The 26,735-nt window shown below is 41.3% G+C and overlaps 3 protein-coding genes across 4 annotated transcripts; 2 read left to right on the forward strand and 1 right to left on the reverse strand.

The window, feature by feature from the left end:
- The first annotated feature begins 3,179 nt into the window (after positions 1–3,179).
- get3 (guided entry of tail-anchored proteins factor 3, ATPase) lies at positions 3,180–9,347 on the forward strand. Its single transcript, XM_012870178.3, has 7 exons — positions 3,180–3,359; positions 5,016–5,163; positions 6,210–6,358; positions 6,483–6,633; positions 6,748–6,855; positions 6,947–7,144; positions 8,819–9,347. Exons 1-7 carry the CDS (start codon positions 3,217–3,219, stop codon positions 8,945–8,947), a joined length of 1,026 nt encoding a protein of 341 aa, XP_012725632.1. The 5' UTR covers positions 3,180–3,216; the 3' UTR covers positions 8,948–9,347.
- A 1,179-nt stretch (positions 9,348–10,526) lies between these two features.
- best2 (bestrophin 2) lies at positions 10,527–20,818 on the forward strand. 2 transcript variants are annotated; one of them, XM_036137201.1, is made up of 10 exons: positions 10,527–10,800; positions 11,645–11,834; positions 12,983–13,077; positions 14,761–14,994; positions 16,350–16,504; positions 16,648–16,725; positions 17,321–17,473; positions 17,558–17,638; positions 18,924–19,078; positions 19,242–20,016. In XM_036137201.1, the coding sequence occupies exons 2-10, from the start codon at positions 11,683–11,685 to the stop codon at positions 20,014–20,016; spliced, it is 1,878 nt and encodes a 625-aa protein (XP_035993094.1). In that variant the 5' UTR covers positions 10,527–10,800; positions 11,645–11,682. The 2 variants fall into 2 exon arrangements, with proteins under 2 accessions (XP_035993094.1, XP_021175948.2); XM_021320273.2 differs by lacking the exon at positions 10,527–10,800 and having other exon boundaries at positions 11,683–11,834; positions 19,242–20,818.
- Positions 17,410–22,139, reverse strand: LOC105931535 (hook microtubule tethering protein 2). Its single transcript, XM_012870250.3, has 4 exons — positions 21,927–22,139; positions 21,764–21,838; positions 21,134–21,271; positions 17,410–17,514 (listed from the first exon to the last, which is right to left on the reverse strand). Exons 1-4 carry the CDS (start codon positions 21,981–21,983, stop codon positions 17,455–17,457), a joined length of 330 nt encoding a protein of 109 aa, XP_012725704.2. The 5' UTR covers positions 21,984–22,139; the 3' UTR covers positions 17,410–17,454.
- Positions 22,140–26,735: the final 4,596 nt, after the last annotated feature.

Here is a 26,735-nt window from a genome sequence, read left to right on the forward strand (position 1 = left end):
CAACAAATTCAATTCAATTCAATTCAATTTTATTTATATTGCACCAATTCATGAAACATGTCATCTCGAGGCACTTTACAAAGTCAAATCAATTATATTATACAGATTGGTCAAAAATTTCCTATATAAGGGAACCAGTTGATTGCTTCAAAGTCCCAACAAGCAGCATTCACTCCTGGAGAAGCGTAGAGCCACAGGGAGAGTCGTCTGCATTGTACATGGCTTTGAAGCAATCCCTCATACTGAGCAAGCATGAAGCGACAGTGGAAAGAAAAACTCCCCATTAACGGGAAGGAAAAACCTCCAGCAGAACCAGGCTCAGTATGAACGGTCATCTGCCTCGACCCACTGGGGGTTACAGAAAACAGAGCAGATACACAACAAGACAGACAAACAAGCACAGAAGCACACATTGATCCAGTATGTGCAAATTAAAATGTGTTTTTCATTTAACTGCATTCTGCACAATATCTGTGCACATATAGATATTCCCCTAAGAAAGTTAAAGCCTCACACTTTTACTTTCTTGGACATTCCTGCTTGAGGTTTATTAGCATTTTGGATTAACTGAGAACTCTGTAGCTGTTGTATAGAAACAACCCACAAAAATAAGACTCATAATTGTGCACACAGTGTTTGAAAGTAGGCCCAAGATGAACACGTTACACAGTCTGACTCCAGGTGAAGGCGTATGCATTCCTAATTACTGATAAACCACTTTCATTGACAATGTGGATTAAAAAAAAAGGGCCATTTTGCAAGTTATTTGAAACGGGCTTAAATGAGGGGTGGGAGACTGCGCTTTGGGGCGTACGGAATAATCTGTTGCTTGTGTTAGGAATCTAAATATACCATGTTTTTGTTTGAAGGCTCAAGGGCGTCTGGCTTTGGGTACTTGGAGTCCCTGAAGTACTAAAAATCTCAGCAGATATAAAGGGAGACTAGATAGATGAATATCCATTTACTTGAGCTGCCCTTCATCATGTGGACCGTATGGACAGCATTGTACGCTGCTGCTTGCTTGTGCTGGACTCTGATTGTCCTACAAGTCTCTGCCGCCCTCACTTTGAACGATCAGCCTCCAAATGGGACCGTTGGTAAAAGCCAGGAGGACATGGACTCGACATTCAGAGGTTGGCTGGTGAGCTCGGCGGCGTGTAAACTGCATCACCGGTGGGTAGACCCGGGTCAAGCTTTCTGGTCGCGTTGGCTGCAGCAGACTGACTGCGAAAGGCCTGAAGATGAGAGAAGCTGCTCTTTTCCAAGAGGGTTGAAGTGTGTGCGAGGTCGGACGGCACAAATAAAGATCCTGGCATTGGAACTGCCTGGAAAGTAGAGATAGATCCAAGAACCTAAAAGGAGACAAGTGTGACGGCACGGAGACGAGAGAAGCTGTCAGGAGATGCTTATGGAAACTAGTGCCTTATCCTGTGGTCACCTCATGCACCTGTTCATGTAAATAAATGCCCTTTACTGCCCCTCTGCAGCTTTTAACATTTCTCCATGGATGCTGAATTTGTCCTTTTTTATTTAGTTAGTAGTTTTCTGCTTTGAATGAAGCTGGCCGACTAAATACACTACCTAATGATGCTGCCTTTATAATTATAATGTCTTTTATGTCTGTATTACTTTAAAGATCCGTGCTTTTCAGCTTGGTTTGTTAATAAAGATTTTAAATGACCATGAAGTATTTGAAGTATCCTTCTAAACATTGAAATGAGTCTTGATGTGGTTGTTTTTTAGATGATTGCAAGCACTGCTCTTCCTAGATCTTTATAAATTGAAGCTGGCTCCTCGGGTTATCATATAAACGCAACTCCGACAAACAGTAAGAAAGAGTATCTTTATTTTTTATTTGGAATTTATATAAAGCTCCAGCTTTCCTGGAATGTTTAATTTTCATATTGTGTGTACAGGATCATCTCTGCACACTTTGTACTGATCTACTGTTTTTGTTGTGTGCACAAAACGATCCTTTCTGCACACAGAATGCGGTACAGAGAGGGTTTTTCCTTTTTTCAACATACGTCTTATTTACTGCTGTGTTTTTTTTTTTTTTTTTTATTGGGAATGGTGTTTGGAAGAGCCAGCCCAAGCCCAAGGCAATGCAAGCTACGCAGATGCTTAAGAACCCCCCTCTCCCCCCAGACAAACAGCGGGTCCAAGAACCCTAAGAATAGTCTCTTAAGTCAGATTTTTCAACTGGACGTAATGCATCTGATTACAAAAAACTGAATTAAGGTATATAAACCCAGAAAAAGATCAAATGTAACATTTTAAAGATGTAAAGAGTATTTTTTTTTTTAGATATACTCATTTATTATTATTTATTTATTTGCACTACCTTTGAGAGTTGCTATTCTTTAACTTTCGTTGTGCTGATTCTGATATGCAGCATTTGGAGTCCCACTGCTGGACCAGGGCTCACAAAGGGGTCTTGACATTTCATAACAAAGGGCTGATAACTGTGCTTGGTGTAAGGACATGATGCAAACATGACAGCTATTGGATAACTGACAAATTTAGCTAAACTGCAGTGAAGGTTTGGAGGCCTTAGTTGTTTTAGGGTGGCTGAGGCCTACTTTTACAGAGCCCTTGAAGGTCCATTTGCTTTTTTTTTTTTTTTTGCTGAAAAAAGATTGGTTATATTTTATTAATAAATTCTAACAAGATTATCTGAGGTTATGTTAAACTTGATATGGTGCGCTGATCTTAAACAAAACAGTTTGCTCTGTAAATTAGTCTGTGTCTGTTTCCTTACCTTTTGATAAGAAACAATAACATAATTCATATCTTTTGAGCATCCCAAAATATTCCTAGTTTAAAATAACATTACTATATAGAGTGCAGCATGATTAGAATGTAACAGTGCAGGAGAAAAACTGTGTTTAAAAAAGTGTGCAGAAGAATGTTTCAACCATGTTTACAGTGCAAAGATAATGGTGCAAAAAAAAAAAAAAGGCAAAGTTCAATGTCGGCAGTGCAAAATAATGATGGTGTATATATATATATATATATATATATATATATATATATATATATATATATATATATATATATATATATATATATATATATATCCGTTTTGGTCCTCCATATATGCTACCACCCTTAGAGAACGATACCTGATTGTTTTTTGAGCTCATAAATCAGAATTCCGGGGCTCTTGAACGCAGCAGTCCACCTCAGTTGAACGGGTGACTGTACACATTCAAGATGGCCGCTGCAATGGACGACGAGTTTGAAGACGCGCCTGATGTGGAGCCTTTAGAACCGACTCTGAAGAACATAATCGAGCAGAGGTCCCTGAAATGGATCTTCGTCGGCGGGAAAGGTGGTGTCGGGAAAACCACCTGCAGGTTAGCCGAAGGAAAGGCTCCTAGCCACTGGAGCTAGCTGAAATAGCTGCCTGAAGCTAGCTATTGATAGACGTTAATGTGTTTTTTTTATTACTTAATAAACATGTTATGTCAGTTTTATTGATAGGAATGTTTGAACTTAATCAGAACACCCTTAGAGTGTTTTCTGCTCAGTAAATTTAACTTGCCCGGCCTTTTATCGGGCTGTTAAAGACTGTCTAGCACAGTCAGCAGCTAAAATTAGCAAGCTGAAACAGCTCATGAGTTTGTGCTCTTTATACATTTCTGCCTTGACTTTCTCGTCTCCGGACCCCCTTTACTCCTTGTAGCCCGGTATTTATCTGCTATACCTTAGTTGAAGCAGCATTTTAAATCTAACAGACGACTGAATGAGACATAAAAAAACACAAATGTTAGCCACCAGGCTAATATGTGTGGACGGGATAAACATGACAGAATAATCGGAACCTGCCTCAAAGCGCAGGTCGTTTCGATATGAGGCAGGTAGGCTTTAAAAATCCTTAAGGTTAAAATCGTTGTTTTCTTTTCTAATTTACCTTTTCCCATTTTAAACTTTTAAGTTTATAAATTACTGACCGCTTTGCTTGATAGGACTCAGATTTCACTTTGATTCGTCTTCTTATAAGGAACAGATGCTACCCGAATGGCTGCATTAACATTCCCACATCGACTTTGTGTATTCATATAAAAATGTAATGTCCCAACATCCAACAGGGCTGAGTGTGATCGCTTTAAATTAAGATGGCCCAGAAGGCAGTTTACTATTTATTCTGCATGCTAGAGCTGCACCACAACAGGGAAAACATGTCAGTGTGTCGTTAGGTAGCTTGATAAGAAAACGTAAATAAACACTTTCTAACCCCAATGGCTGCCTGCTTTGGAGTCAGTGCAAGCATAGACCTCCGATAGTGTCCAGCCTTTCAAGCTACTGAAACAATTTAATTCCTTATTTGGATATTTTCCGGCTATATTTGCTGTTTATGCAGTGAAAGAAAAGAAAAGTTGCTTGTAGAAAAAAAGGAAACTTTCTCTCAGGAGTAAGAGTAAGCTGTCCGGTCTCTCAGCAGATGTATGTGGTTGCTCAGGTGCTAAATAATCTATACATTTGTGGAATAATTTAAGAAAAAGGAAATGACTGAAGCCATCAAAGCTCATTCGATTGTTTTGTTTTTTTCTTCTTTTTTTTAACAATGAAACGGTGATGATGGCAGATTATTTATCCATAACGTTTATTCCTAAATCGTGTTCTGCTGAAGTAAACTGCCTCAGAGTCTGAATATATGATACTTGCGTGATTGATATTTATCGCAGTCAAGCCAGATCTTTGCCGTGCTGATCCTTCGTACAGTAATGTTGCGATAACTCTATATTTGCGGTATATTGTGCAGCCCTAATCCGTAACCTTGTGCTACGTTTGTGCTTCGAAGTAGGACTGAAGCAGTGATGATGGTTTGAGAGCAAATGGTTATGTTGACAAACCAGTAGCCTGTTAAACATAAAGATTTCCGATGTATATTCTTTTTTTTTTTTAATGCCATCTGTCTTAAATATTTCTTCACATTCCCTAAAATTATGTAAAAAAAAAAAAAAAAATAAGTGTCTGACAGATTTGATCTTCCCTCTCTGTGCGTTTAGCTGCAGTTTGGCTGTCCAGCTGGCTGCCGTCAGGGAGAGCGTCCTCATCATATCCACAGATCCCGCCCATAACATCTCTGATGCTTTTGACCAGAAGTTCTCGAAGGTGCCTACTAAAGTCAAGGGCTATGACAACCTCTTTGCAATGGTGAGTCATCACGAATCAAGAAATCTAATATACCGTGTTTTTCGGACCATAAGACGCATAAATATTCTTCTCAAGTGTGTAATATCACCCCTCTACGTACACCGCTCTCTCCTGAGAGAGGGAGCTATCCGTCTCTGTCGGGAGGACAGAGTAGTTGGACTACACTGCTCTGTTTCTAACATAAGACCAAAATAAACATAACTTTTATATTGAATTAACTTACTAGGCTTATTATTGCTAACGCATACTCTGGGCGCGGGCTGCCTTACAGCAATGCAAGCAGTCTTGTAGACAGCTCAGGGGTCCGATCAGGTGGTGCTCAGAATATCCATTGAGCGCAGGGGCTTTGTTGCAAACCAAAGCTGTACTTACACATTTTAACAGATTTCTGAGCGCATTGTACCACATGTGCACACTTTTAAGTGCGCTGAAAAATACAGTATTAGAAATAGTTGGTACTTTTAAATTATGTCCAACCTAGTTGGGTTCTTGTGGGTACAAGTTATGTTTTTAGCGCAACACGCAATATTCAGTGGGTGATTGGTATATTTTCTGTACAGCTCTATTTGTGTGACGAGAGGAAAACAACATTGGGAAGTTGAATTTATACTGGTGCAGTGAGCTATAGAACTTAAATTCCAGTTATTTATTATTGTAATTATTCAAGGTAGTCTATTGAATCCAGTTTACATCTTTCATATTTATTGGAGGAAATTGGTGTTTTTCCAGTGATATAACTTTTTTATTTAAAGACGCTCAAGCTTATTACTTCATCTATTAATTTTTTTTGGCTCTATGACGCTGTTGTTGAAATATCTCATCTGATCCGACATTTGGAAACTGGACACAGCCATTAAGAAAACCACAAAGGGCTTCATTTATCCTGGTTTTAGAAAGCTTCTTCTTTTTTTTTTGCTGCAATAGTTGTCAGCATCATGAGGGCTGTTGGACCTACAGGAGTTTCCTGTTACTTATCAAACGGGAAGGCAGGATCAAAAACAGGCCGTTTGTATAATTTCTTCGTCTGGCATATTTGTTTTGAACAGGAGATCGACCCGAGCTTGGGCGTGGCAGAACTGCCCGACGAGTTCTTTGAGGAGGACAATATGCTCAGTATGGGCAAGAAAATGATGCAGGAAGCGATGAGTGCTTTCCCTGGCATCGATGAGGCCATGAGCTACGCAGAGGTCATGAGGTGAGAAATGGAAAGATCTGCTCGGCCAGATCCTGTTTTTTTTTTTGTCTAGTACTGATGATGACTAAACGTAAATGTGTCTAATGGGATATTAAGTCATTGTGACTAATTACCTGTCCGACAGGTTAGTGAAAGGTATGAACTTCTCAGTCGTGGTGTTTGACACCGCACCCACTGGCCACACGCTGCGTCTGCTCAACTTCCCAACCATCGTGGAGCGAGGGCTGGGTCGCCTCATGAAAATCAAGAACCAGATCAGCCCCTTCATCTCTCAGGTGAGGAGGGACCGGTTGACCTGTTCTTTGTTTCTATCCACCATGGTTTAAATGGCTGTATGAGTAAACAACTGTGACTTAATAACATCTCTCCTTTTTTTCTCTTCTTCCTAGATGTGTAACATGCTGGGTCTGGGTGACATGAATGCAGACCAGCTGGCGTCCAAGCTGGAGGAAACGCTACCAGTGATTCGCTCCGTTAGTGAGCAGTTCAAAGATCCTGTAGGTGTCTCGCTTTTCTTGATGGCACTCTTGGCGAGCTGACGAGCAGTTTTCTAACTCTTCTGCTCTCTCCCCTGCCCCCGTGGTCCAGGAGCAGACCACCTTCATCTGTGTGTGCATCGCTGAGTTCCTGTCGCTCTACGAGACGGAGCGGCTGATCCAGGAACTGGCCAAGTGTCGCATCGACACGCACAACATCATCGTCAACCAGCTGGTTTTCCCCGAGGCAGAGAAGCCTTGTAAAATGTGTGAAGCCCGTCACAAAATTCAGTCCAAATATCTAGACCAGGCAAGTGATCTAAGTTGGCTTTTGGAGATTTATTCATTTATTTATTTTTCTTCTAAAATCTTTTCTTTAAGTCACTAAGCTCTGGCCTCTGGGTCATTCGACGGATCTTCAGGCTCTTTGTTGCTAACGGACGATTCAGAAAACACAATCTGAGCGACGTCTGTAGTTACAGACTGCTACACTGCTAAATAAGACCATTTGCCAATGGAATGAGTATTTTTACCCATAAAATCAGATAATTAGATAAACTGCACTTGAAATAAGATGATGGAGATGAATTGTTCCTATTTTAAGTGCAGAAATCTTATTCCATTGGTAATTAGTCTTATTTACCTGCTCAAATCAAGGAAAAATACACTAATTTCAAGAAGATTTTACTTACTTTGAGTTCCCTTTTTAGCAGTGTAGTCAGCATGAATGATAATCATTCATTTCTGCTTTTATTTTGTTAAATTTTAGCTGTTGCTTTTGCTAAAGTGGAAGGATTCAACTGAAAACTTTAATGAACCTTAACATTACATTTTGGTTGAATGATGACTTTAGTGGGGATTTAGTCTTAATTAATTAAAGATCACACGCACATCTCACCATTTTAACAGAAATGGAGGCGATCATATGAATTGGTTGGTTTCCTGGCATGGAACTGACTTTTTTTTACATGGGGAACGTTTTTAGTTGGGCTGCAGATGTTCAGGGACAATCCAGGAAGCACCACGGCTCAAAGCTCTCATGCTGTTGGGCTGTAAAAAGTGCAAATACTAGTGGACACATGTTTATACATTTAAACCTGTTTGTACAGTTTGGATTGGGGATAATCTCCCTCAAAATTCAAACTAACGCACCAAATTCCTGTTTAATCATTGTCAGAGCGCTCAAAAGTGGTTCAAAAACCATAATGAAAGATGTAGAAACAAATATATTCATTCATTCCCCATGATGTTCATAATTTCAGAAATGTTGTTAATAATCACATAAAGTGTAATTTTTTTCCCCTCAGAAGAGTTTTAATTATTAAAATTGATATGCAGGGAGTGATGCATCCCTCAGCTCCTGCTCAGATGTTAGATTTCCCACCTTTCTGAAAAAACATCCCGTTCAGATGCTGTGAATATTTAGGCCTGATGAGTCATGTGTTCAACTCATAATCAAATAAATGCAAGGCAAGTTTATTTATAAAGCACTTTTCAGTAACATGTGCTGAATATGGGAAAGAAAACATTACAGCCAGAAGACCCGAGTGGTCTGGAGGGCTGGTACGCTGAAGATGCTCCTTCACCGTTAAAGGAGCCCGCTATGGACGACAATACAACATGAACAGCTGTACAGCAAGGAACAAGTGTGGAAATGTCAATCAGTGTATCTGTAGAAATGAAGCAGACTTAAGGGCTGTGCTTCTCAAATAGTGGGGTGTGTAGTTATTGCAGGTTAGTGCAAAAAACAAAAAAAAAGTACAGTGTTGCCTCCTTATATCCAGAAAATAGAGGCCTTCTAAATCCTTCTAAATGTGACCACAGCACCCCCTGCTGTCTGGTCTGTTCACAAAAAACATTTGAGAACATCTGGATTACTGATTGTCAGAGTTTAAGACGTCTAATTGTTCTGCGTTTTAAAGCAATGATTGCCGTTTTTTTCCCTCTCATGTGTTCATCGTCGGTTTGCCTCGTCTCTCTGCAGATGGAGGACCTTTACGAAGATTTCCACATAGTTAAGTTACCGCTGCTGCCTCATGAAGTCCGAGGTGCCGACAAGGTCAACACTTTCTCCAAGCAGCTCCTGGAACCATACAAGCCCCCAAACAAGTGATTTCCCCACTTGTTGGACCTCTTCTTATCTGCCCCCCCCCCCTTCCCGCCGTCTGTAGACAAAACAACCTCAGCAGTCTGAGCTGCGTACTCCTCTGAGTTTTCCCCACCCCGACCGGTCTTAAATCCTGCAGCTACAGCCTCATAATGACCCACTCTGTCCTCTGGAGCAGAACACCGCTACATCAAGACACACACACTCATTCCCAAAGTGAAGGGGAGCTGATTAACACACACACACACACACACACACACACACACACACACACAGCCTGCTGTATCGTGAGATGAGATGGTTTGTATAAGCAGTCTAAGCCTCCGTTTATGTTCCGGTGTGCTCATATCGTTCTCACTGCACACGGACCCGGTTCTCACCGTTTCCTGTGACCGTTCTGTGGGTTTTTAACGGACTTCAGACGGTTGACGTCAGCTCCTCCTATCCGTCTGTGTGAGTCTGTGCGATTCGGTGCTCGTGTCCTTTCTCCAGATTGAGGTTTTTGACTAAAAGTGCAACCAAATCCTGTCTGTCGCGTGCTCCTCTGTCTCATCTAGATTTACCACTAATTCAGAGTTGAACGGCAGGCTGCTGGAAATGGTTAAAAAAATTAATAAAATATGATCGTTTTAGTTCTTTAACATTGTTTTGGTTCCAATAAAGAGAGACTAAGAATGCTGCATTTACTGTCTGGCGTCGTTCAATTAGGGTAATGCAAGAGTCATTTTAAGATCCATGTTTTCTAAGACCAAAGTGTGATTATTTTTCAGTAAGTTGAGGCTGGAAAATGTCCCTCCAGCTTCTCCTTCATAGATGCATCTCTCTCAAACGTTGTTCACTGAGGAATGAGGGGGTAACTATCCTGATGTCTTTATTTAAAGTGTGACTGACGTGATCGTGTCACGGTGAAGTCTTGAGCTGATGATTGTACGCTTCCCCGCCGCCGTGAATGAAATTAAGGCTCTGGTTTGATTTTAAAGCTCCCCCCTAACCGGAATATAGAGGTATTTAAAAGGTCAATACTTCCGTCTGTTCAAAACACTTCATTTGTTTTCTCTGTCTCTGCTTGAAGAATCTGTTTTCTATAGATTTTATTTAAATTATATTCCAATTGTGAATTAAAACGAACTTTACTCAGCAAAAGTTGTCCCTGGTCTTTGTTTTTGCCTTTTCCTTGCGCAATATTGATAATCTCTTTAGAGCCATTTAAAGTGGGTATTGATTATTACTTATGAAGGAAATTTGCTGCACTGGGTTGTGTTTAGTGGCAGCAGAGATAAAGAGACTGACTATATGCGTGCAACACTTTTCAGAGGTTTTGCTTCTTTTTTTTTTTTACTACCACTCCAAAGTTCAAGTAAAACGCATGCAAAAATGAACCCAAAATGTTTAAAATCTTATTCATAACCAACCAGGAAGTTGGTTGTTGTCGTTTTACTGAGCGCCAAAGTGTGCATGGTCCGCTTGCTGCTGTTTTCTAAATTCCCCTGCGTGGACTGGCCGGTTCTGCGCGCTCCTCCTGCGGCCCCGGCGCTGCGGCCTGTCGCTTGTGGTCCATCACCGGGCATCGCTCTCCCGGTCGGGGGCCGCGCTAACGAGCCGCCGCCTCCCCCTCCTCTTTGTTTTGTTGGAAGGGATTTACCCCGGGGGCGCACAGGCCACTGGACCCCGCCGAGGATTATTACCGCGCAGCCGACAAGGGTTAACGCGGCTGACGCCAGAGGATCTTTAGCGGGGCTGCGAGCTCCTTGAGAGAAGAGCGCCAGTGCGCAGCGCGGAGCGGGACGCAGCGAAGGCGATCGCTTCTCCAGCGGTGCCAATTACGCACGGGAGATGCAGTGAGATCAGCTGGACGAAAGGTAGGAGGAGGATGCATTTAGTTCAACATCATAATCTCATCAAAAACAATCTTAATTTGTGAAGAGGTTTTAAGGGTGATCTCTGTTTGGTATTTTTTGTTGTTGTCTAATTGTGATTTTGTTTTCAGGCCCATTAAATTTTTTTAAGGTTTCATTTTCTTTTGGAAAGACTAAAAATTATTTGAAAATATATACACTTAATTTGTCGAGAATAAATAACTGTTTCGTGAGAAATGGGTTCCCACACATTTGTACACGAGAATCCTTATGTTTCCCATAGTCTCAATCCTTTGCATTTTCATTAAAGTACAAAGTTTTAGGTTTTGCATAAATGCATCACCAACGGATCGTATTAATATCGGGAAAGAAAGGAAAAAAAAACAGAAGCAAGGTGTGAAGGAGGAAACGGTAGGAAAAGAGGCAAAGGAGATGATGAAGGAAGGACAGAAAGAAGGTGACAAGGATAAAGGAAGAGAGAAGGGTAACAGGGAAGGAGGTGGGGTATGAAACACTAGGTATGGTGGAAAGGTAGGGAAGGAAGGAAATAAAATAAAGGGGTTAGATGGTGTAAACAAGGAAGGAATGAAGGAAGCTAGAGGGAAGAAAATGCAGATGAAAGGACCCAAAGGTGGAAAGGACACTTGTTTTGTAGAATGGAATAGGAGATAAAGGATAGCATGTAAATATTTCTCCATACTCTGATTTACTTTTGGCTACACCCTTCCAGACCCTTAAAAATACTGGATTAAAATGTCATAGTTTTCCCCACTGCATAGGAACCCAGATGGGAACAACAAAAACTGATTGAATTTAGAAAAAAAACTTCATTCCTTTTCCCATACAGCAACTTCACTCTGGAAGCCTGGAAGCCCTCGGCTACTAATGACGGTCACCTACACCGCCAGAGTCGCTAACGCCCGATTCTGTGGCTTTTCCAAACTGCTCCTGGCCTGGAAAGGCAGCATCTACAAGGTGCTTTACAAAGAGTTCCTGGCTTTCTTTGCCATGTACACAGCCATCAGCATCACTTACAGGTGAGGCCGAAACTGCTGCGCTCGCTAGTTTACACACACACTCACTCATCAAGGGCATGAATTTCAGGCTTCATTTGGTTTTTAAAGCAAAAATTAATTGGTCAAGTATAAATCTATTGCAGTCTTTTTTCTGATCAGAATTATGCAAGCTGGCCAAATGTGTCAACCCAAGTCCTTTAAGTTTTGCAGAGGTGTTGAGAGCGTCGTTTAACTGGACAAGGCCGAATCACTTCATGTTAGTTGGTGCCCGTGAAGGTCTTCAGTTCAGTTGGTGGGTTCTCTACGACATCATGAGAGGGATTTGGTTGACAGCACTCACCGGATCAAGCAAACGTATATTAATGGGAAAAGCCAAGAAGACCAGAAAAGATCTAATCAGGAGAATTGTAAATTCTACACAGCGGTCTTCTAAGAGGCACTTCCAAGCAACTCCGGATTCCCCCAAATTATCAATGATATGATTGTGTGAGTACAGATTTTTCAGAGGTGTCGCCACTTCGCCAAGACCTGGAAGACCAAAACAGTGACCTCCAGATTAAAGGAAACTGAAAAAATAGATGAAAAATCTGAACTGAAGCAGGAAGCACCAGGGATCCTGGCATAGGCTAGTTTTCCTTCACCGTGGACTGAGATACCTCCAAGCATGGTGGGGTTAGCGCCTTCTGTCCGTCTGTTTTACTGCTAATGAAACTGGTTTTTACTGCAAAGCGTAGATGGGTTTAGGAACCTGGAGAACCACGCACAAGTTCTCCAACTCCACAGCTAGATGGTGGAAACCTTTACAGATTGCTGTACCAACACGGTCCAACACGAACGCCTGATAGGAGCACCAAGCCAAAACGGGCTTTGTAACGGGTGAAGCAGGCGAACATTTGCTTCAAAGCCAGGCCTAGTTTCTCCCTTGTGAATTCAAGCTTGTGTGCCCAATACATTCATGACTGCCTCGTCCAACTTTTATTATGGTGACAATTAAGATTCTCGAGGTTTTGTGTTTAAAATTACTCCGCAATGAAAACGGAGCCGTCAAAGAAAGCCTTTTAAGGCCCACATTGATGTAACAGTCATGCCTTTGACTGCAACTGCAGATATAATCGTCATTTCCAATGATGCCTTACGTAATATACTCTGGATTTATTTTACCGTTTCAGATTTTTCCTCTATGATGACCAGAAGAGGTATTTTGAAAAGCTGGCAATTTACTGCAACCGCTATGCCAGTCTCATCCCCATGTCCTTTGTGCTGGGTAAGCCTTTATGATCTTTAGGCCCTTTTCATACCTGCACTGCAAAAAGGGAACTGAAAGTAAGTAAGATTTTCTTGAAATTAGTGTATCTTCCCTTGAGTTGAGCAGGTAAATAAGACTATTTGCTAATGGAATAAGATTTTTACACTCATAATAGTAACAATTAATCTCAATCATCTTATTTCAAGTGCGTGATAGCTAATAATCTTATTTTAGGGGTAAAAAAAATACTCATTCCATTGGCAAATAGTCTTATTTAGCTGCTCAAATCAAGGAAAAATATACAAATTTCAAGACAATTTTACTTGCTTTTAGTTCCCTTTTTGCAGTGTGGGGTTACCTTTATGTGAGCCTCCAGCAGCATGACACAGGACCTAGAACTGCGGGGAGCAGATGGCCTTTCATGATTGAGTTGTAGAGCTGATTGACGATGCTGGAAATGTCAAGGTCGTTGAGTAAAACTTGATGAATGAGTTATTCGTGAGTACAAGGATGTATTGAAGCTTACAGTTAATCAAGGTACACTCACTTTATTAATCAGAGAATCTTAATTGAGTGACACTTGACATTTGCATGATGAATACACAGGAATAGGGTGCGGGTTTAGTCCGAAATGAATCTGTTTGACTTGTTTTCCCATTTCACTCGTGTTATTTAGGTCACTTTGAATACTCCTTAAATGGTGATGCATTAGGCAGTAACTGAATACATAAGTACTCAAAATGATACTGCCACCCCTGTACTTCATTGCTCCTCCTTACTGTAGCAATTGCCGTCCTGTCGAAACACTTAAATTTTAGCTTCATCAGATCACAAGAGATATCTAAAAGTGCGTTTGCATACTGTGATTTAATGTTGTTTTGATAATACATACAACACAAGCCACTGTATACACCACAAAAAAAGCAATTAGAATAGTACATAAAGTGGGTCAATCCTGTATAAAATACCGGATGGGTGGGTGAAAGGGCAATAATAATTATTATTGATGTTAATAATGTGTAAATGGTCCTTTTTACACTTAAATCATTCAGTAGACCATCATACGCAAATGGCTTGACATTCAGGAGGCCCTTTAAAAAGCCTATAAAGTTTGGATGGATTCTCACATCCAACACCTATTTAAGGACTTTAAAAATTTAATTTTGCATGATGTGTCCCCTTTAAGGGTTTAACTGGTGTGTGGAGACTTGAATGATTGCATGTTGAGGTTTATGACAGGAATAGGAAATTATTCGTGTTTTCCTTATACCTGCTCCTTTTTGAACAATTTATGCAAGCATTTAGCAAAGTGGGAGAACTACAGTGAACCGTTAAAAAAATAGAAGTGCCGTTTGAAATCGCTCTCACTGCAAAAAGGGAACTAAAAGTAAGTACAAATTTCTTGAAATTAGTGCATTTGTCCTTGATTTGAGCAAGTAAATACGATTATCTGCCAATGGAATGAGCATTTTGACCCCTAGAGTAAGATAATTAGACATCCTGCACTTGAAATAAGATGATTGAGATACATTGTTCCTATTTTAAGTGCAAAAATCTTATTCCATTGGCAAATCATCTTATTTACCTGCTCAAATCAAGGACAAATACTCTAATTTTCAGAACATTTTACTTACTTCTAGTTCTGTTTTTAGCCTATGGCATTCCTACAGGGATAAACATCTGTGCTGCTGTGGTTTCCAGGTTTCTACGTGACCCTGGTGGTGAACCGCTGGTGGAGTCAGTACACCAGCATCCCGCTGCCCGACAGGCTCATGTGCGTCCTGTCCGGGGGCCTCCAGGGGAACGACGAGCGAGGCCGCTTGCTGAGACGCACCATGATGCGCTACGCCAGCCTCTCGGCCCTGCTCATCCTCCGCTCCGTCAGCACCGCCGTCTTCAAGCGCTTCCCCACCATGGACCACGTGGTGGAGGCCGGTGAGAGTGGGGCAACAGGAATGGTGGGGTCCGTTAGGCGACGCATATTTCTGCTTTTTCACCCATTGCTCGCATGACTAGCACCAGGTAGAGCAGGTTAGGGATTTTTTTTTTAATACAGATGACCAGACGGCGGGTCAGTGGTGTTTCAGACTGAAACGCACATTAACATCACTTTGAGATTTAGTGATTGTAAAAAAAAAAAAAAAAATGAATCCAACATGTTTTTTCTGCCCTTTTTTATATATAAAAACTTAAGAAAAATTTGGATCTTGAAACGGTTTTGATGAATTAGTCTTTTAGATGAAAGGGAGATCAACATCACTTCGGTGAGGAGCATCAATTATCACAACTCTACCTCTTGGTCATCAATACCTGCCCACCAGCCTGCGTTCAGTCTCCATGGTAACCGGCCTGTGCTGGCCAATGGGTGGATCTCCTCTACTTCCAATGTTGCTTAAAATCTTTATTAAGATATTCTCCTCAGTATCAAAATGCATGTTTGCTTTAGTCATATGGACAGAATGTGTTCACAGAACAAAACTGATTTTTTTTTTTTTTTTTCAAAGCAATAGCAATGGGTGTACCGCAGGGTTGCGTTTTAGGATCACTGCTCCTCTGCTTTTCTGTTAATTAAATACCTGGATGCACCAAAGATGTCCTATACCAATTGGTGCTGATCAGGATGTCATACACATCACTACAAAACCTCCAAAGGAGCATGCAGGGGTGCTGATTACGCAAAGTTTCACATTGGTTAAAGAATCATTACCTGTCTTAGAGATGCTCTGAAAACATCTCAGTGTTTTTGGTTGTAAGAGGCAAAGTCAATAATTTTACTGTGGTAATTGATAAGAAGTAAACACAAGAGTAGAAGGAGTCAATCTCTGGGTGTTTTGGACTCTCCGCTGAATTTTGAAGCTTTTATTAGGTCTCAAGCTTATTATATTATATAAACTTTTATATGTAAGCTTATATTTGTGTAAGTGTCTGGGCTAACCTATCATATTTAAAGCCTAGAATGATTTTCTGTATTAACAGGTCCAGAAGCCAATCAAGTGGCATCTAAATATGACTTTTTTATGGTTATATATATCTCCTATAAAGGTGACCTTTAAAAGTTTCAGTGGCCTACATAGGAATGCTGTGTCTGTACTTGTAGGTGTAAAAAAAAACAAGGTGAATCGTTGGCTGGAAAAAGTGTTGGTGCAAACTCCGATTATTTAAGAGTAAAAATATAAAGGAGTTAGGATTGGTTTGAAAAACACTTTTGCACCGCATTGTATATAGTTTTCCTCATTATTGAAACAAGGGATACGATCCAATGATCGATGGCTCTGTTGTTTTCTGTGCAGGATTTATGACAAGAGATGAGCGAAAGAAGTTTGAGGGTCTTCACTCTCCTTACAACAAATACTGGATCCCGTGTGTCTGGTTCACCAACCTGGCTGCTGTGGCTCGCAGCGAGGGCAGGATCAAAGATGATCACACGCTCAAGCTTCTCCTGGAGGTGCGGCAAAGCCAGAACATGTGGAGACGGTCGTACAGGCCGGCTAATGAGTTTCTTCTTTTTTTTTTTTATATATATATATATATTTTAAATGGAGATTTAGATTGTGGTAAACTGCTGTCTCTCTGTCTGTGTGTGGACAGGAACTGAACGGTTTCAGAGGGAAGTGCAGCATGCTGTTTCATTATGACATGATCAGCGTGCCCCTCGTGTACACTCAGGTAAAAATCATTCACAGACTTGGTAAAATTTGCGTCCTAGCACACGCTAGGTATTTTCATTGGGGAGTTTCGGTTTCGGGACCTTACGAAAGCATTCATAACTCTGGAACCTTTTTTTCTCATTTTGTCACGTTACAATGACTAACCTGTTGGTATTCAAAGGGATTTTCTGTCCATTTTCTGACCTTAAAAAAATAAAAAAACTTTAATCAAAATTCTGTAAAATATTTCTGTTTCAATTTCAGCAGCATAGCATACGTTTAATTATTTTTGCTGTAGTAGTTAAATATGTGATTTCTTCCCTGGTTTAAACAGAGGTCAGCTCACAAGAATTACCACCAGCGGCCACTAGAGGGCGCCTCGAAAAAACAAACAGAAGGGTCCTTGCAGAAATTAAAACAAGGATTTACTTTAATGCTGCATAATTCATACAAACCAGTAAAGTAACTAATTAAAATGATTAATTTTGTTAAAATAAAATATGAAAATGATCCAAATAAAAAAAAAACAAGTCTGAAAAATGCCTGTAAAAGGCAGTAATGGTAAATCAAACCATTGCATTGACACTGATCAGATGCACCGGTATGTCTCTCAGGTGGTGACTCTGGCAGTCTACAGCTTTTTCCTGGTGTGTCTGATCGGCCGGCAGTTCCTGGACCCCAGCCAGGGTTACCCGGGTCATGACCTGGACGTCTATGTGCCCATCTTCACGCTGCTGCAGTTCTTCTTTTACGCCGGGTGGCTCAAGGTCAGAGTGAGGCTCCCTCCATGTTCGCTCTGTTCTGATGTCTGCAGAAAGAAAGTTTAGACGCTTTTCTTGTTACTGTTGAAGGTTGCAGAGCAGCTGATCAACCCTTTCGGTGAAGATGATGATGATTTTGAGAGCAACTGGCTGATCGACAGAAACTTTCAGGTTTTTTTTTTTTTTTAAACTTGATGTTTTTGATCTTCAGTTTTCTTTGTGAGGTTTTTAGGCCGGCGGTTTATTCAGTGCCTTACGTAACTATTTAGGCCCCTCTGACTTTTTCAGCTTTTGTTTATTGAGGTTTTAGGTAAAGAAAAAACCCAAACATCATAAAGTAACACTTAATTGCGCAATGGAAGGAAAATGACACTTGGTTTTCGAATGTATATGTAAATAGAAATCTGAAAGTGTGCCATGTTTAGCTGCATTCACCCGCCTGGAGTCGATACTTTGTAGAAGCAATTTTCGCTGCAACTATAACTATACATCTTTTGTGGTACGTCTCCGCCAGCTTTTCACATCAAGATACTGAAATATTTGCTTTCCTTTGCAAAACAACTCTGTCCGAACTGGATGGAAAGTATCTCTAAACATCAATTTTCCAGTTTTTCTATACTGACATCATAAAACACACGAGGTAGACTACATTTGGCGTGGCCTAACATTTCTGAATGTTACTGGGCTCATAGGATTTTATTCAGGAATATGAGAGTAAATGGGTTGAATACAAATGCACAACACACTTTTCAGAGTTTGTTTTCACAGAATGTTTAAAACCGTGAATCGATTTTACCTCACACAATGTCACACTAGTTTTGTTTTACTTGGTCCATCACATAAAATCTCTATGAAATACTTTGAACCTTGGGGTTTTAATGTGATATAATGTGAAAAAGTCCTTTATAACTTAGCAAGGCACTGTATCTACTTCTATAATGCGACTCTGAAGCGTATAATTCATTGTCTTAAGCTTTGTGGACATTGAGTTACGTATGCTGGTGAAGATTCTCAGTCATCCAGGTCATGTTCATTCCAAAAAAAGTAAAAAACAACTTGTTTTCCGTAGTTGAAGACGTTTCGCTTCCTCTCCCGGAAGCTTTTTCAATTCAAAATGTCTGGAGTAATGATGAGTAACAAGCTTTATACCATTGCCCAACAAAGGCCTGTAATGGCTTAGATAACATGCAAATTAAACAGAAACAGGTCCCCCCCTTAGTAATGGGCGGTCGTTAAAGACATTAAGCCAGCAGATTGGACCGAAACTGGTCCACTCCTCTGTAACGAGGAGTCGTTAGGGTCGTTATTGGCTTGGCTTAAAGGAACGATGTTTTTGATCAAATTGATCAGTGATCAAAACAAGTCCAGTTGCTTTGTGTTTTACATTTTTTTGGAATGACATTGAGTTACGTTCGAATGTTTTCTCCAGGTACTCTGTCTTACATTTCCTGTGCAGGTGTCCATGATGGCCGTGGACGAGATGTATGGAGATCTGCCGATGATGGAGCGAGACCGCTACTGGAACGACTCCAATCCCCGACCGCCCTACACGGCAGCTACGCTCTTTGTCCTCCGCAAACCCTCCTTTCAGGGCTCCACCTTTGACATGGCGTGAGTTTCTCTCTGCCTTTTTCCTCCCGTGTGTCCCCCCCCTCTTTGGGACATTGACAGCCCGAGGGAGAATCCTCCTCATTTCTCCCTCTAGGTTTGAGAAAAAAAGTTGAAATCGTTCCTCAGATGAAACTTTAGAAACAATCTTGACTTCTCTTGGCAGGATCCCAAAGGAGGAGATGCACTTCCAGCCGTTGGAGGACATTGCTGAGAACCTGGAGGAACCAGGCACTCGCCACCCCAACATGGCCCTGTTTAACCGCCTCCTCAACGCGGCCCCGTCCCCCACCGGCTTCATGGGAGGAGCTCTCCGCCGCACCTCGGCTCAGCTGCAGAGGCTGTACCACTCGCCCAGCATTGACAGATGCAGCAGCGACGAGGAGGAGGAGGACGAGGACAAGAGTTGTAAAATTGGTAAAGGAGGGTCGCTGCCGTCGGGGCTGGGCCAGGACCCACAGAGCACCGTGTGCAGCTTCAGGGAGGAGAAGAGTACCAGGACGCCTCTGGTGGACGTCCGGTTTGGGGAGGAGCAGGAAAGACGAGGAGGAGACGCATCATCCAGCGAGAGCAGGGATGTAAGGAGAGTCAAAGGGGGCCAGAGGGATGAAGACGGAGCTAAAGCCGAGCCAGAGGAGACCTGCAGAGAGCCGGTGTCACTGCTTCCCCCTCCGCCTCGGTCCTCCAGAGAGACGTCAGCTCGCCCTGCCTCTGCCGTCCCCGTCACACCCCACCACCTCCCTGCTTTCCTGTTTCCCCCGGCTGGCCAGTCCAGTCTGGAGCACTGCAGCTCCCAGCCAGCCATCAGCCACCCCAGGGCCACGCCCGGCACTCCCAAACCATTCGCCGGGAGCAAAATGCCCCTCCTCACCGTGCCGTCTTACATGGAGCCGCAGCGCCTCCGCAGCGTGAGCATGGGGTCAGAGTTCACAGGGTCCTGAAGCCAACAAACCTTTGGTCACGTGAACCCACGCAGGTTTTCTTCTATAAATGGAAGAAATCACTAAAGTGGGACTAATTGTCACTCCTGATTGCTCCTATAGCACAACATAGTTGTAATTTAAATAAATGTAATGTACTGCATAATAGATTCTATGATTTTTTTCCCCCCTAAGACTAGTACTCGTTTTTGAAATAAACCTTTAATCTCCTGTAGATTTTAAAGATGAAAAGCAGGGAAGAGTGAGGAGTTAATGCTGGATTTGTGACCAGTGGACATTTGATGACCAGTAAAAGCAAAAGAACGTTCTGACAATTTATTAAATCCATGTCTGTGCGACAGAAAAACTAAATCTGATTTAAAATTTTGCCAAGTAAAAATACACATTTCTATTCAGCATACTTTACTTTGATACCGTGAAAACACTGTCCTTAAATCCACCAAAACATGGACAGTAAACCGAGACTCTGTCAATGGAGGAGCTGCAGAGAACCGTAAGCTCAGGTGGGAGCAAAACTATTACGGTACTCCTGTACCCGACAAGTCTGTTCTTCGTAATCAGAAACGAGAAGTTAGCCACTGTTAAAAGAAAGCCTTTGGAAATCATGTAACCTGTATCTGTCTGTCACATAAGATCCCAATAATATACATCGAGGTTTGTTATAATGTGATGGTAGGGTAAGAATACTTTTGCAAGTCACTGTATGTTTGGGTAGCTCTAATATCTCTTAGGCGTTGAGTAAAATGTTTTGAAAAGTTCATTATTTATGATTAAATAAAACCTTATGGATCAATTCAATAACTTATATTTTCCAGTCCTATCTACCTACCTACTTTATACTGACGTGATTCAAGCAATAACTGAATACAATTTTTAACTAAACATTGCAAATGATGCTCCTGTTATTTCTTTCATATGATTTTTTCCTAAGAGCTGCAAACATACATCTGAAATAGATTTTTTTTTTGTTTTTACATGTGGCTGTACTCTGTATACAGCAACATTACTAGTGAAGACGCATGCAGATAGGAGCACCAGTACCACATGTTACCAGCAGGGGGAGATAGCAACCAAACCAAAACAAGCACACCCTCCCTCCTTCTCCTTTCATACCCACTCTGCTCATCAAGAGGCTCCTGCCGGGGTCCATTGGGCCTGAGCGGGCCCTCCTGGCCTGGGTGGAGCGCCTCTGCATGGCCAGGAAAGACTGAGGAAGACCTGGAGCTGCAGAGTCCTTCTTAGGCAGGCTGTGCTGCTGCAGACAAAACAAGAAATACCTAATAATAATCATAATATATATATATATATATATATATATATATATATATATATATATATATATATATATATATATATATAATCGCAAGAGTCTTGCTGCTGATTTATATACAGGCTAGCGTACGTGACCATTCTGTACACGCGTAAGGAGGATCTGGTAAAAGTTCCCAGAACGTTTCGTGGCCATAAAGGGAGAAGTGGGATTGTTCGATTACTGAGCGTTAAATAATAACAAAAATTTCATGACACAATCACAATAGAGATGTAAAACAATCCCAAAGAGAGGCATTAATATTACTAACACATATTCAATCCACACACCCACATGTTTGATTCAGAGAACGACAACAGAGCACATAGTATCATACTCCCACAGACCTTTTCAGCTTTCATGTTCTTCTTAAGACTATAATTAGATAACACTGATTGAAATCTTCGTGCATGTTTTGTCATTTAAACGTTCTCTCACCATGCTATGCCACGCTGCGAGGATCAGTTTTTCCTCTTTTTCCTGGTCGTTTGTTTCTCTCTGAGAGTCAAATGTCTGCAACAGTTTGGGGGGAAAAAAAATCCTTTCAACCTAGCAGATAATTCCCATTTTAAGTGATGTTGCATCTCCGCAAGTAACTCACCTCTGAGGCTGCAGCTGTCAGGATATCTGCCTGACAGGCTTCGCTGCTGCTGCTCATGTTTTGCACAAATCCGAACAGAACGAGGCCAAAAATGTACAGAAAAAAAAAGGAGGAGAAAAGAGATTTGCGTGACTGGTCAGCTTTTGCACAGCGGCACCCCTTTGACCTGCCCTAGCTGTCTGCACGTCGGTGCTGCTCCTGGCTGCGTTTTGCATTAGAGCCCACTTTTTGTTGTGCCACTGATAGAGAACAATATGGAGAGGTGCTGCAGGCCCAAACGCCTCCTCATCGCAGTCAAAGGCACCATCCTGCTGACTCCGGCACATTCACTGCTGGCCAGTCAGTCACCAGGCAGGAGATTAGTGGGTAAGTTCCATGATACAATGCAATTATCTTGACAGCAGATACTGCTAATTATATTCTTGTTTAAATGCAGGGCAGGGCAGTGTGTGCCACCAATTCTGGGAATTTCGTCATGTTTTATAAAATTATAAATGTAAAACTCTACCCACTTTTGTCACTGAACTATCGAGATTTACATTTTTAATAATGTGTTTTTTTTGCCATATTTACATCAAGATTACAATATATTATTAGTGCAAACAACATATTAAATATTCCACCATGTTATATTTATTAATCAAAAAAGGAAGCCTAAATGGTCTGACTTGCAAACAAACATACATAGAAAACATATAAAGCCCCTTGAATTTAAAGAGGGTGCACTTTCTTTCTACCAGGACTGTTTTGTTTTTGAAAGGATTGCTGAGTCCTTTCTGAAAGGAGGTTTTGTGGAATACTTACTAGTGGTCAGTATCTACCTTCCTGCAGTAAACAGATGTCAGATAATCACAGTTTGAAGATTGAGAGAAACACACAGAAAGCAACTTAAAAGCTACAAAATGCCATACCAGTTCAAACCAAGAGTGTGGTTTGGATTTTTACACTTACCCCCTTTGGATAAGATAGATTTAAGAATTAGATACAGTTGAAATCCTCTACACGCAGAACATCCTGCAAAGGTTTACAGACTATTTCTTCAGTGTAAACATCCATGTAATGCAAAGTCATGCTGTGTAAAAGTTTAAAATGCAGCATTCATTTAACACACTTGGCTATTTCTGAGGTTTCAATTAATTCAGAAGGTGGGAAACCATCCAAGACCTCAGGTTGACTGGCTGATTACCCTGACTCTTGGTGATTAATGTGACATGGGATTCTTCTGACTGATGTTTGCTATAGATAAAATTCTGACTGCTCATAATCTTAGCTTTAAAAATCCCCTAACTATCCCCCGACCCTTAAGCAATCATTTAAAAAAAAATACTATGGTGTACTATTAGTAACAACAAGCTAGCAACCCATTGACTGCTTAGCTAGTAATTCAGAAGCTAGCTATCTTCTTCTGCGTTTGTGTCAATATTTTTTTTGTTTTACCACATAGGAACAACAGAATGAAGAGTCTTAAAATTATTCCTAAATATCAATGATAGACCGGAATCTACAATGACTATTTTACAAAAGGTATTTGTATAAACCTCTACCGGTGAGGGTAGCTAGCATTTGTGGAGCATCTCATGTAAACTTACTGTCAAATTTTAAAATTCATTTAAGCTTCTTTGATATTTCTTTTTTAATTTGATGTAGTCAGAATCTTATCTATGGCAAACAGCAATCAGAGGAATCCCAGTTTATAGGCTCTAAATGACTGCTGATGTTTTTGGCTAGCTGTTAGTAAAGCTAACAGCTGTTAGTAAAGCTAACAGCTAGCCAAACAGGGCAGCTCCAAAGTGGGTTTTAGTCATTCAAAGTACTGATATGTCTGTCGTAAGAGAGGTCAGCGACAACCTAGCCCACTATGTACAGCATAGCTATGTGTTTTTTTTACATACACTAAGTTCGCCATGCCTTTAAACTATTTGGAAATGCCTAGATATTGGTATCATGTCTTTGGAAGCTTCTGATAGGTTTATTGAAAACATTTAAGCTGATTTGTAGGCCTTCCAAAAAAAAAAAAAAAAAGAACTACAAAGTGCGCTCTTCTCTTCTCTTCGAATGTTTAGCGCAGTGCTTATAATACATCACATCATGCAAAGGATTGTGGGATTCTTTATGGCTCTTTGGCACCAGTGAGGAACATCGCAAGCTCCCTTTGCTCAAGGAACTTTGACAGAAAGCACAGAGGCTCCTTTTCCTACCCCTTCCTTACTATCTGGACTATTCAGACAGTATTTATGATGTTCAACACTGAAGAACTTACACTTAGACTAAATAGGCCTGAGACCCTTTTGGATGCCTCTTTGTGTATCACAAAGGTGTAACATACTCTTGGGTACGATTTCTAAATGCCTGAAGGTCCCACGTTCATCTGTTCAAACAATTATACAAAATATAAATGCCATGGGAATGTCCAGCCGTCACACCGCTCAGGGAGGAGACGGGTTTTGTGTCCCAGAGATGAATGTGCTTTGGTCCAGAATGTGTACACCGACCCAAGAACAAAAGAGAAAGACCTTGTGAAGATCTTGGCTGAAACTAGAGTGCGTCATTATCCACAGTGAAACAAGTAATGTACCGACATGGGCTGAAAGGCTACTATGCCAGGAAGAAACTGTTACTCCAAAAGTAACACATAAAACCCAGATTACAGTTTGCAAATGCACACAGGTACGAATAAATACATATTTGGAGACATGTCCTATGGTCTGATGCAGCTAAAATTTAACTGTTTGGCCATTGTTACATTAGGAGGAATAAGGGGGAAGCTTCCAGCCTCAGGACACCATCCAAACTGTGAAATACGGGGGTGGCAGCATCATGTTGTGGGATTTTTATTTATTTATTTTTTTTGCTGCAGGAGGGACTGGTGCACTTTACAAAATAGATAGCATCATGAGAGAAGATCATTATGAATTTCTGAAGCAACATCTCAAGACATCAGCAAGAAAGTTGAAGCTTCGGTGCAAATGGGTCTTCCAAATGCACAATTACCCGAAGAATACAGACAAACTGGTTACAAAGTCAATATTTTGGAGTGGCCGTTACAAAGCCCTGATCTTGATCCTATTGAAAATTTATGGGCAGAGCTGAAAAGGCGTGTGCGAGCAAGGCGGCCTACAAACTTGGCCCAGCGACACCAGTTCTGTCAGGAGGAATGGTCCAAAGTGCTTGGCAACTTTTGTGAGAAGCTTTTAGAAGGATGTCCAAAACGTTTGACCCAATTCATAAAATTTACAGGAAAGGATATCAAATATTATCAAAAATGTATGACCTTCAAGACAGTAATGAAACAATGTCTAAAAAATGATCGCTCTCATTCTGGCATTTAGAAAATAGAAATCATTTTGGTAATCCTAATAGACCTAAGACAGGAAAGGTTTATTCAGATTTCAGAAAAATGCTTATGCCTTTTTTTTTTTTTTTTACAGTGTGTAAACTTCTGGTTTCTAGCACAGAAACAATGGCCCAAACAATAGGAATTGTTTGACATCAGGTGCATCTTGCTACGCCGCTGTGATGTTTCCAGAAAGATCCATGAGTTGTTCTGCATGTCTCTTTACCTTAGTCTTTAGTAGTTTCAGTGACCCAGAATATCTGTGGTTCCCCCGATTCTCGTTTGGCCGTCTTCAAAGACCTGCAGTCTCTGCATACCCGGAAAGATTAAAGCATTAGAGACACTGTCCAGCTACGCTCTTTTTTTTCCCGTCCCGATCAGAACGCTTTACTTTCTGATTTTCAGAAGCAGTTCTTAAACAAAGGTCAATCTATTCCAGTTTTAGTGCAAGCTTCAGAGCAAATGAGGTCTGCGCTTTTGTCATTAAGTGTGAAAACACAAGTGTGGGGGAGGATTTCACAGAACTGCGTCTTTCTGTGGAACCAGGAGAACTGAGGTCAGCAGGAAGGCTTACTGAAACTCGGCTCTACCCTGCTGCTCCTCATAAACCCTCAGACCATTTTTTTTCAACCACAACTTTTGTGCGCACTCCTATAGGTGCACGTTCCATCCAGCGACACCGCCTGTGTGCATTTTTTGCCGCTTGTCTGCTGCCAGTTAATTGAGTTTATGTGGGGGGGAAATTTTTTATTTCTTTCTTTGTTTTTTTGCTCCTGAGATGGAAAAAGAAAACAAACAAACACAGAAAAAGAAGAAAGGAAAAAAAGAAACAACAAACAGAAACGAGGGAAGAAAGGAAACCGTACCCGATAAGTTTCTTGGAATCTGAAACCTGCGAATGCTTACTTCGTAACGAGAGATGAGGATCGTGGAGGCTACAAAAAAAACAGACGGCGAGCTGCAGATTCCTGTTAGCAGCTTGAACATCTGTTGTGAAAGCTTCCCTCCTACTGCTGCACTTTCTGAGGTGCCGTCTCACAGACTGTAATTTCTGAACATTTCTGTCTCATCAGCGTCAGCTTCCTCGCAGCAGCTCGTCCCACAGATCAAAACAGATGACTGTGACTCTGGCCAGGAAAGCCTGGTAATTGTCTAGCAACCAACCTGCAGAGCGTTGGCAGAGGCCATTTTCTTACACCTAGTTTTTGGTCGCCCTTCCCGACAGTTTGGTGTCGGTCGCTAAGAGAGTGGCTCTTCAGACGGGCCGTCACGTCCAGCAAGAAATGCGAGTGGGCGTGCGATCTGAATCACTTTAATGTGAAGAAAAACTGGAAATGAACACGCCCAAAAATGTTTGCAATAAGCTTTTGTTTGTCGCATAGCTGGAATATTGCACATTCCAACAAACGGGCCAATGCAGCGGCCGTTGTGGAGATGCGTCAAACCTCTGATTAAAAAAAACAAACCATTAAGGA

The sequence above is a fragment of the Fundulus heteroclitus genome, chromosome 5 (assembly GCF_011125445.2).
Source record: "Fundulus heteroclitus isolate FHET01 chromosome 5, MU-UCD_Fhet_4.1, whole genome shotgun sequence".
Classification (NCBI taxonomy): Eukaryota; Metazoa; Chordata; class Actinopteri; order Cyprinodontiformes; family Fundulidae; genus Fundulus; species Fundulus heteroclitus.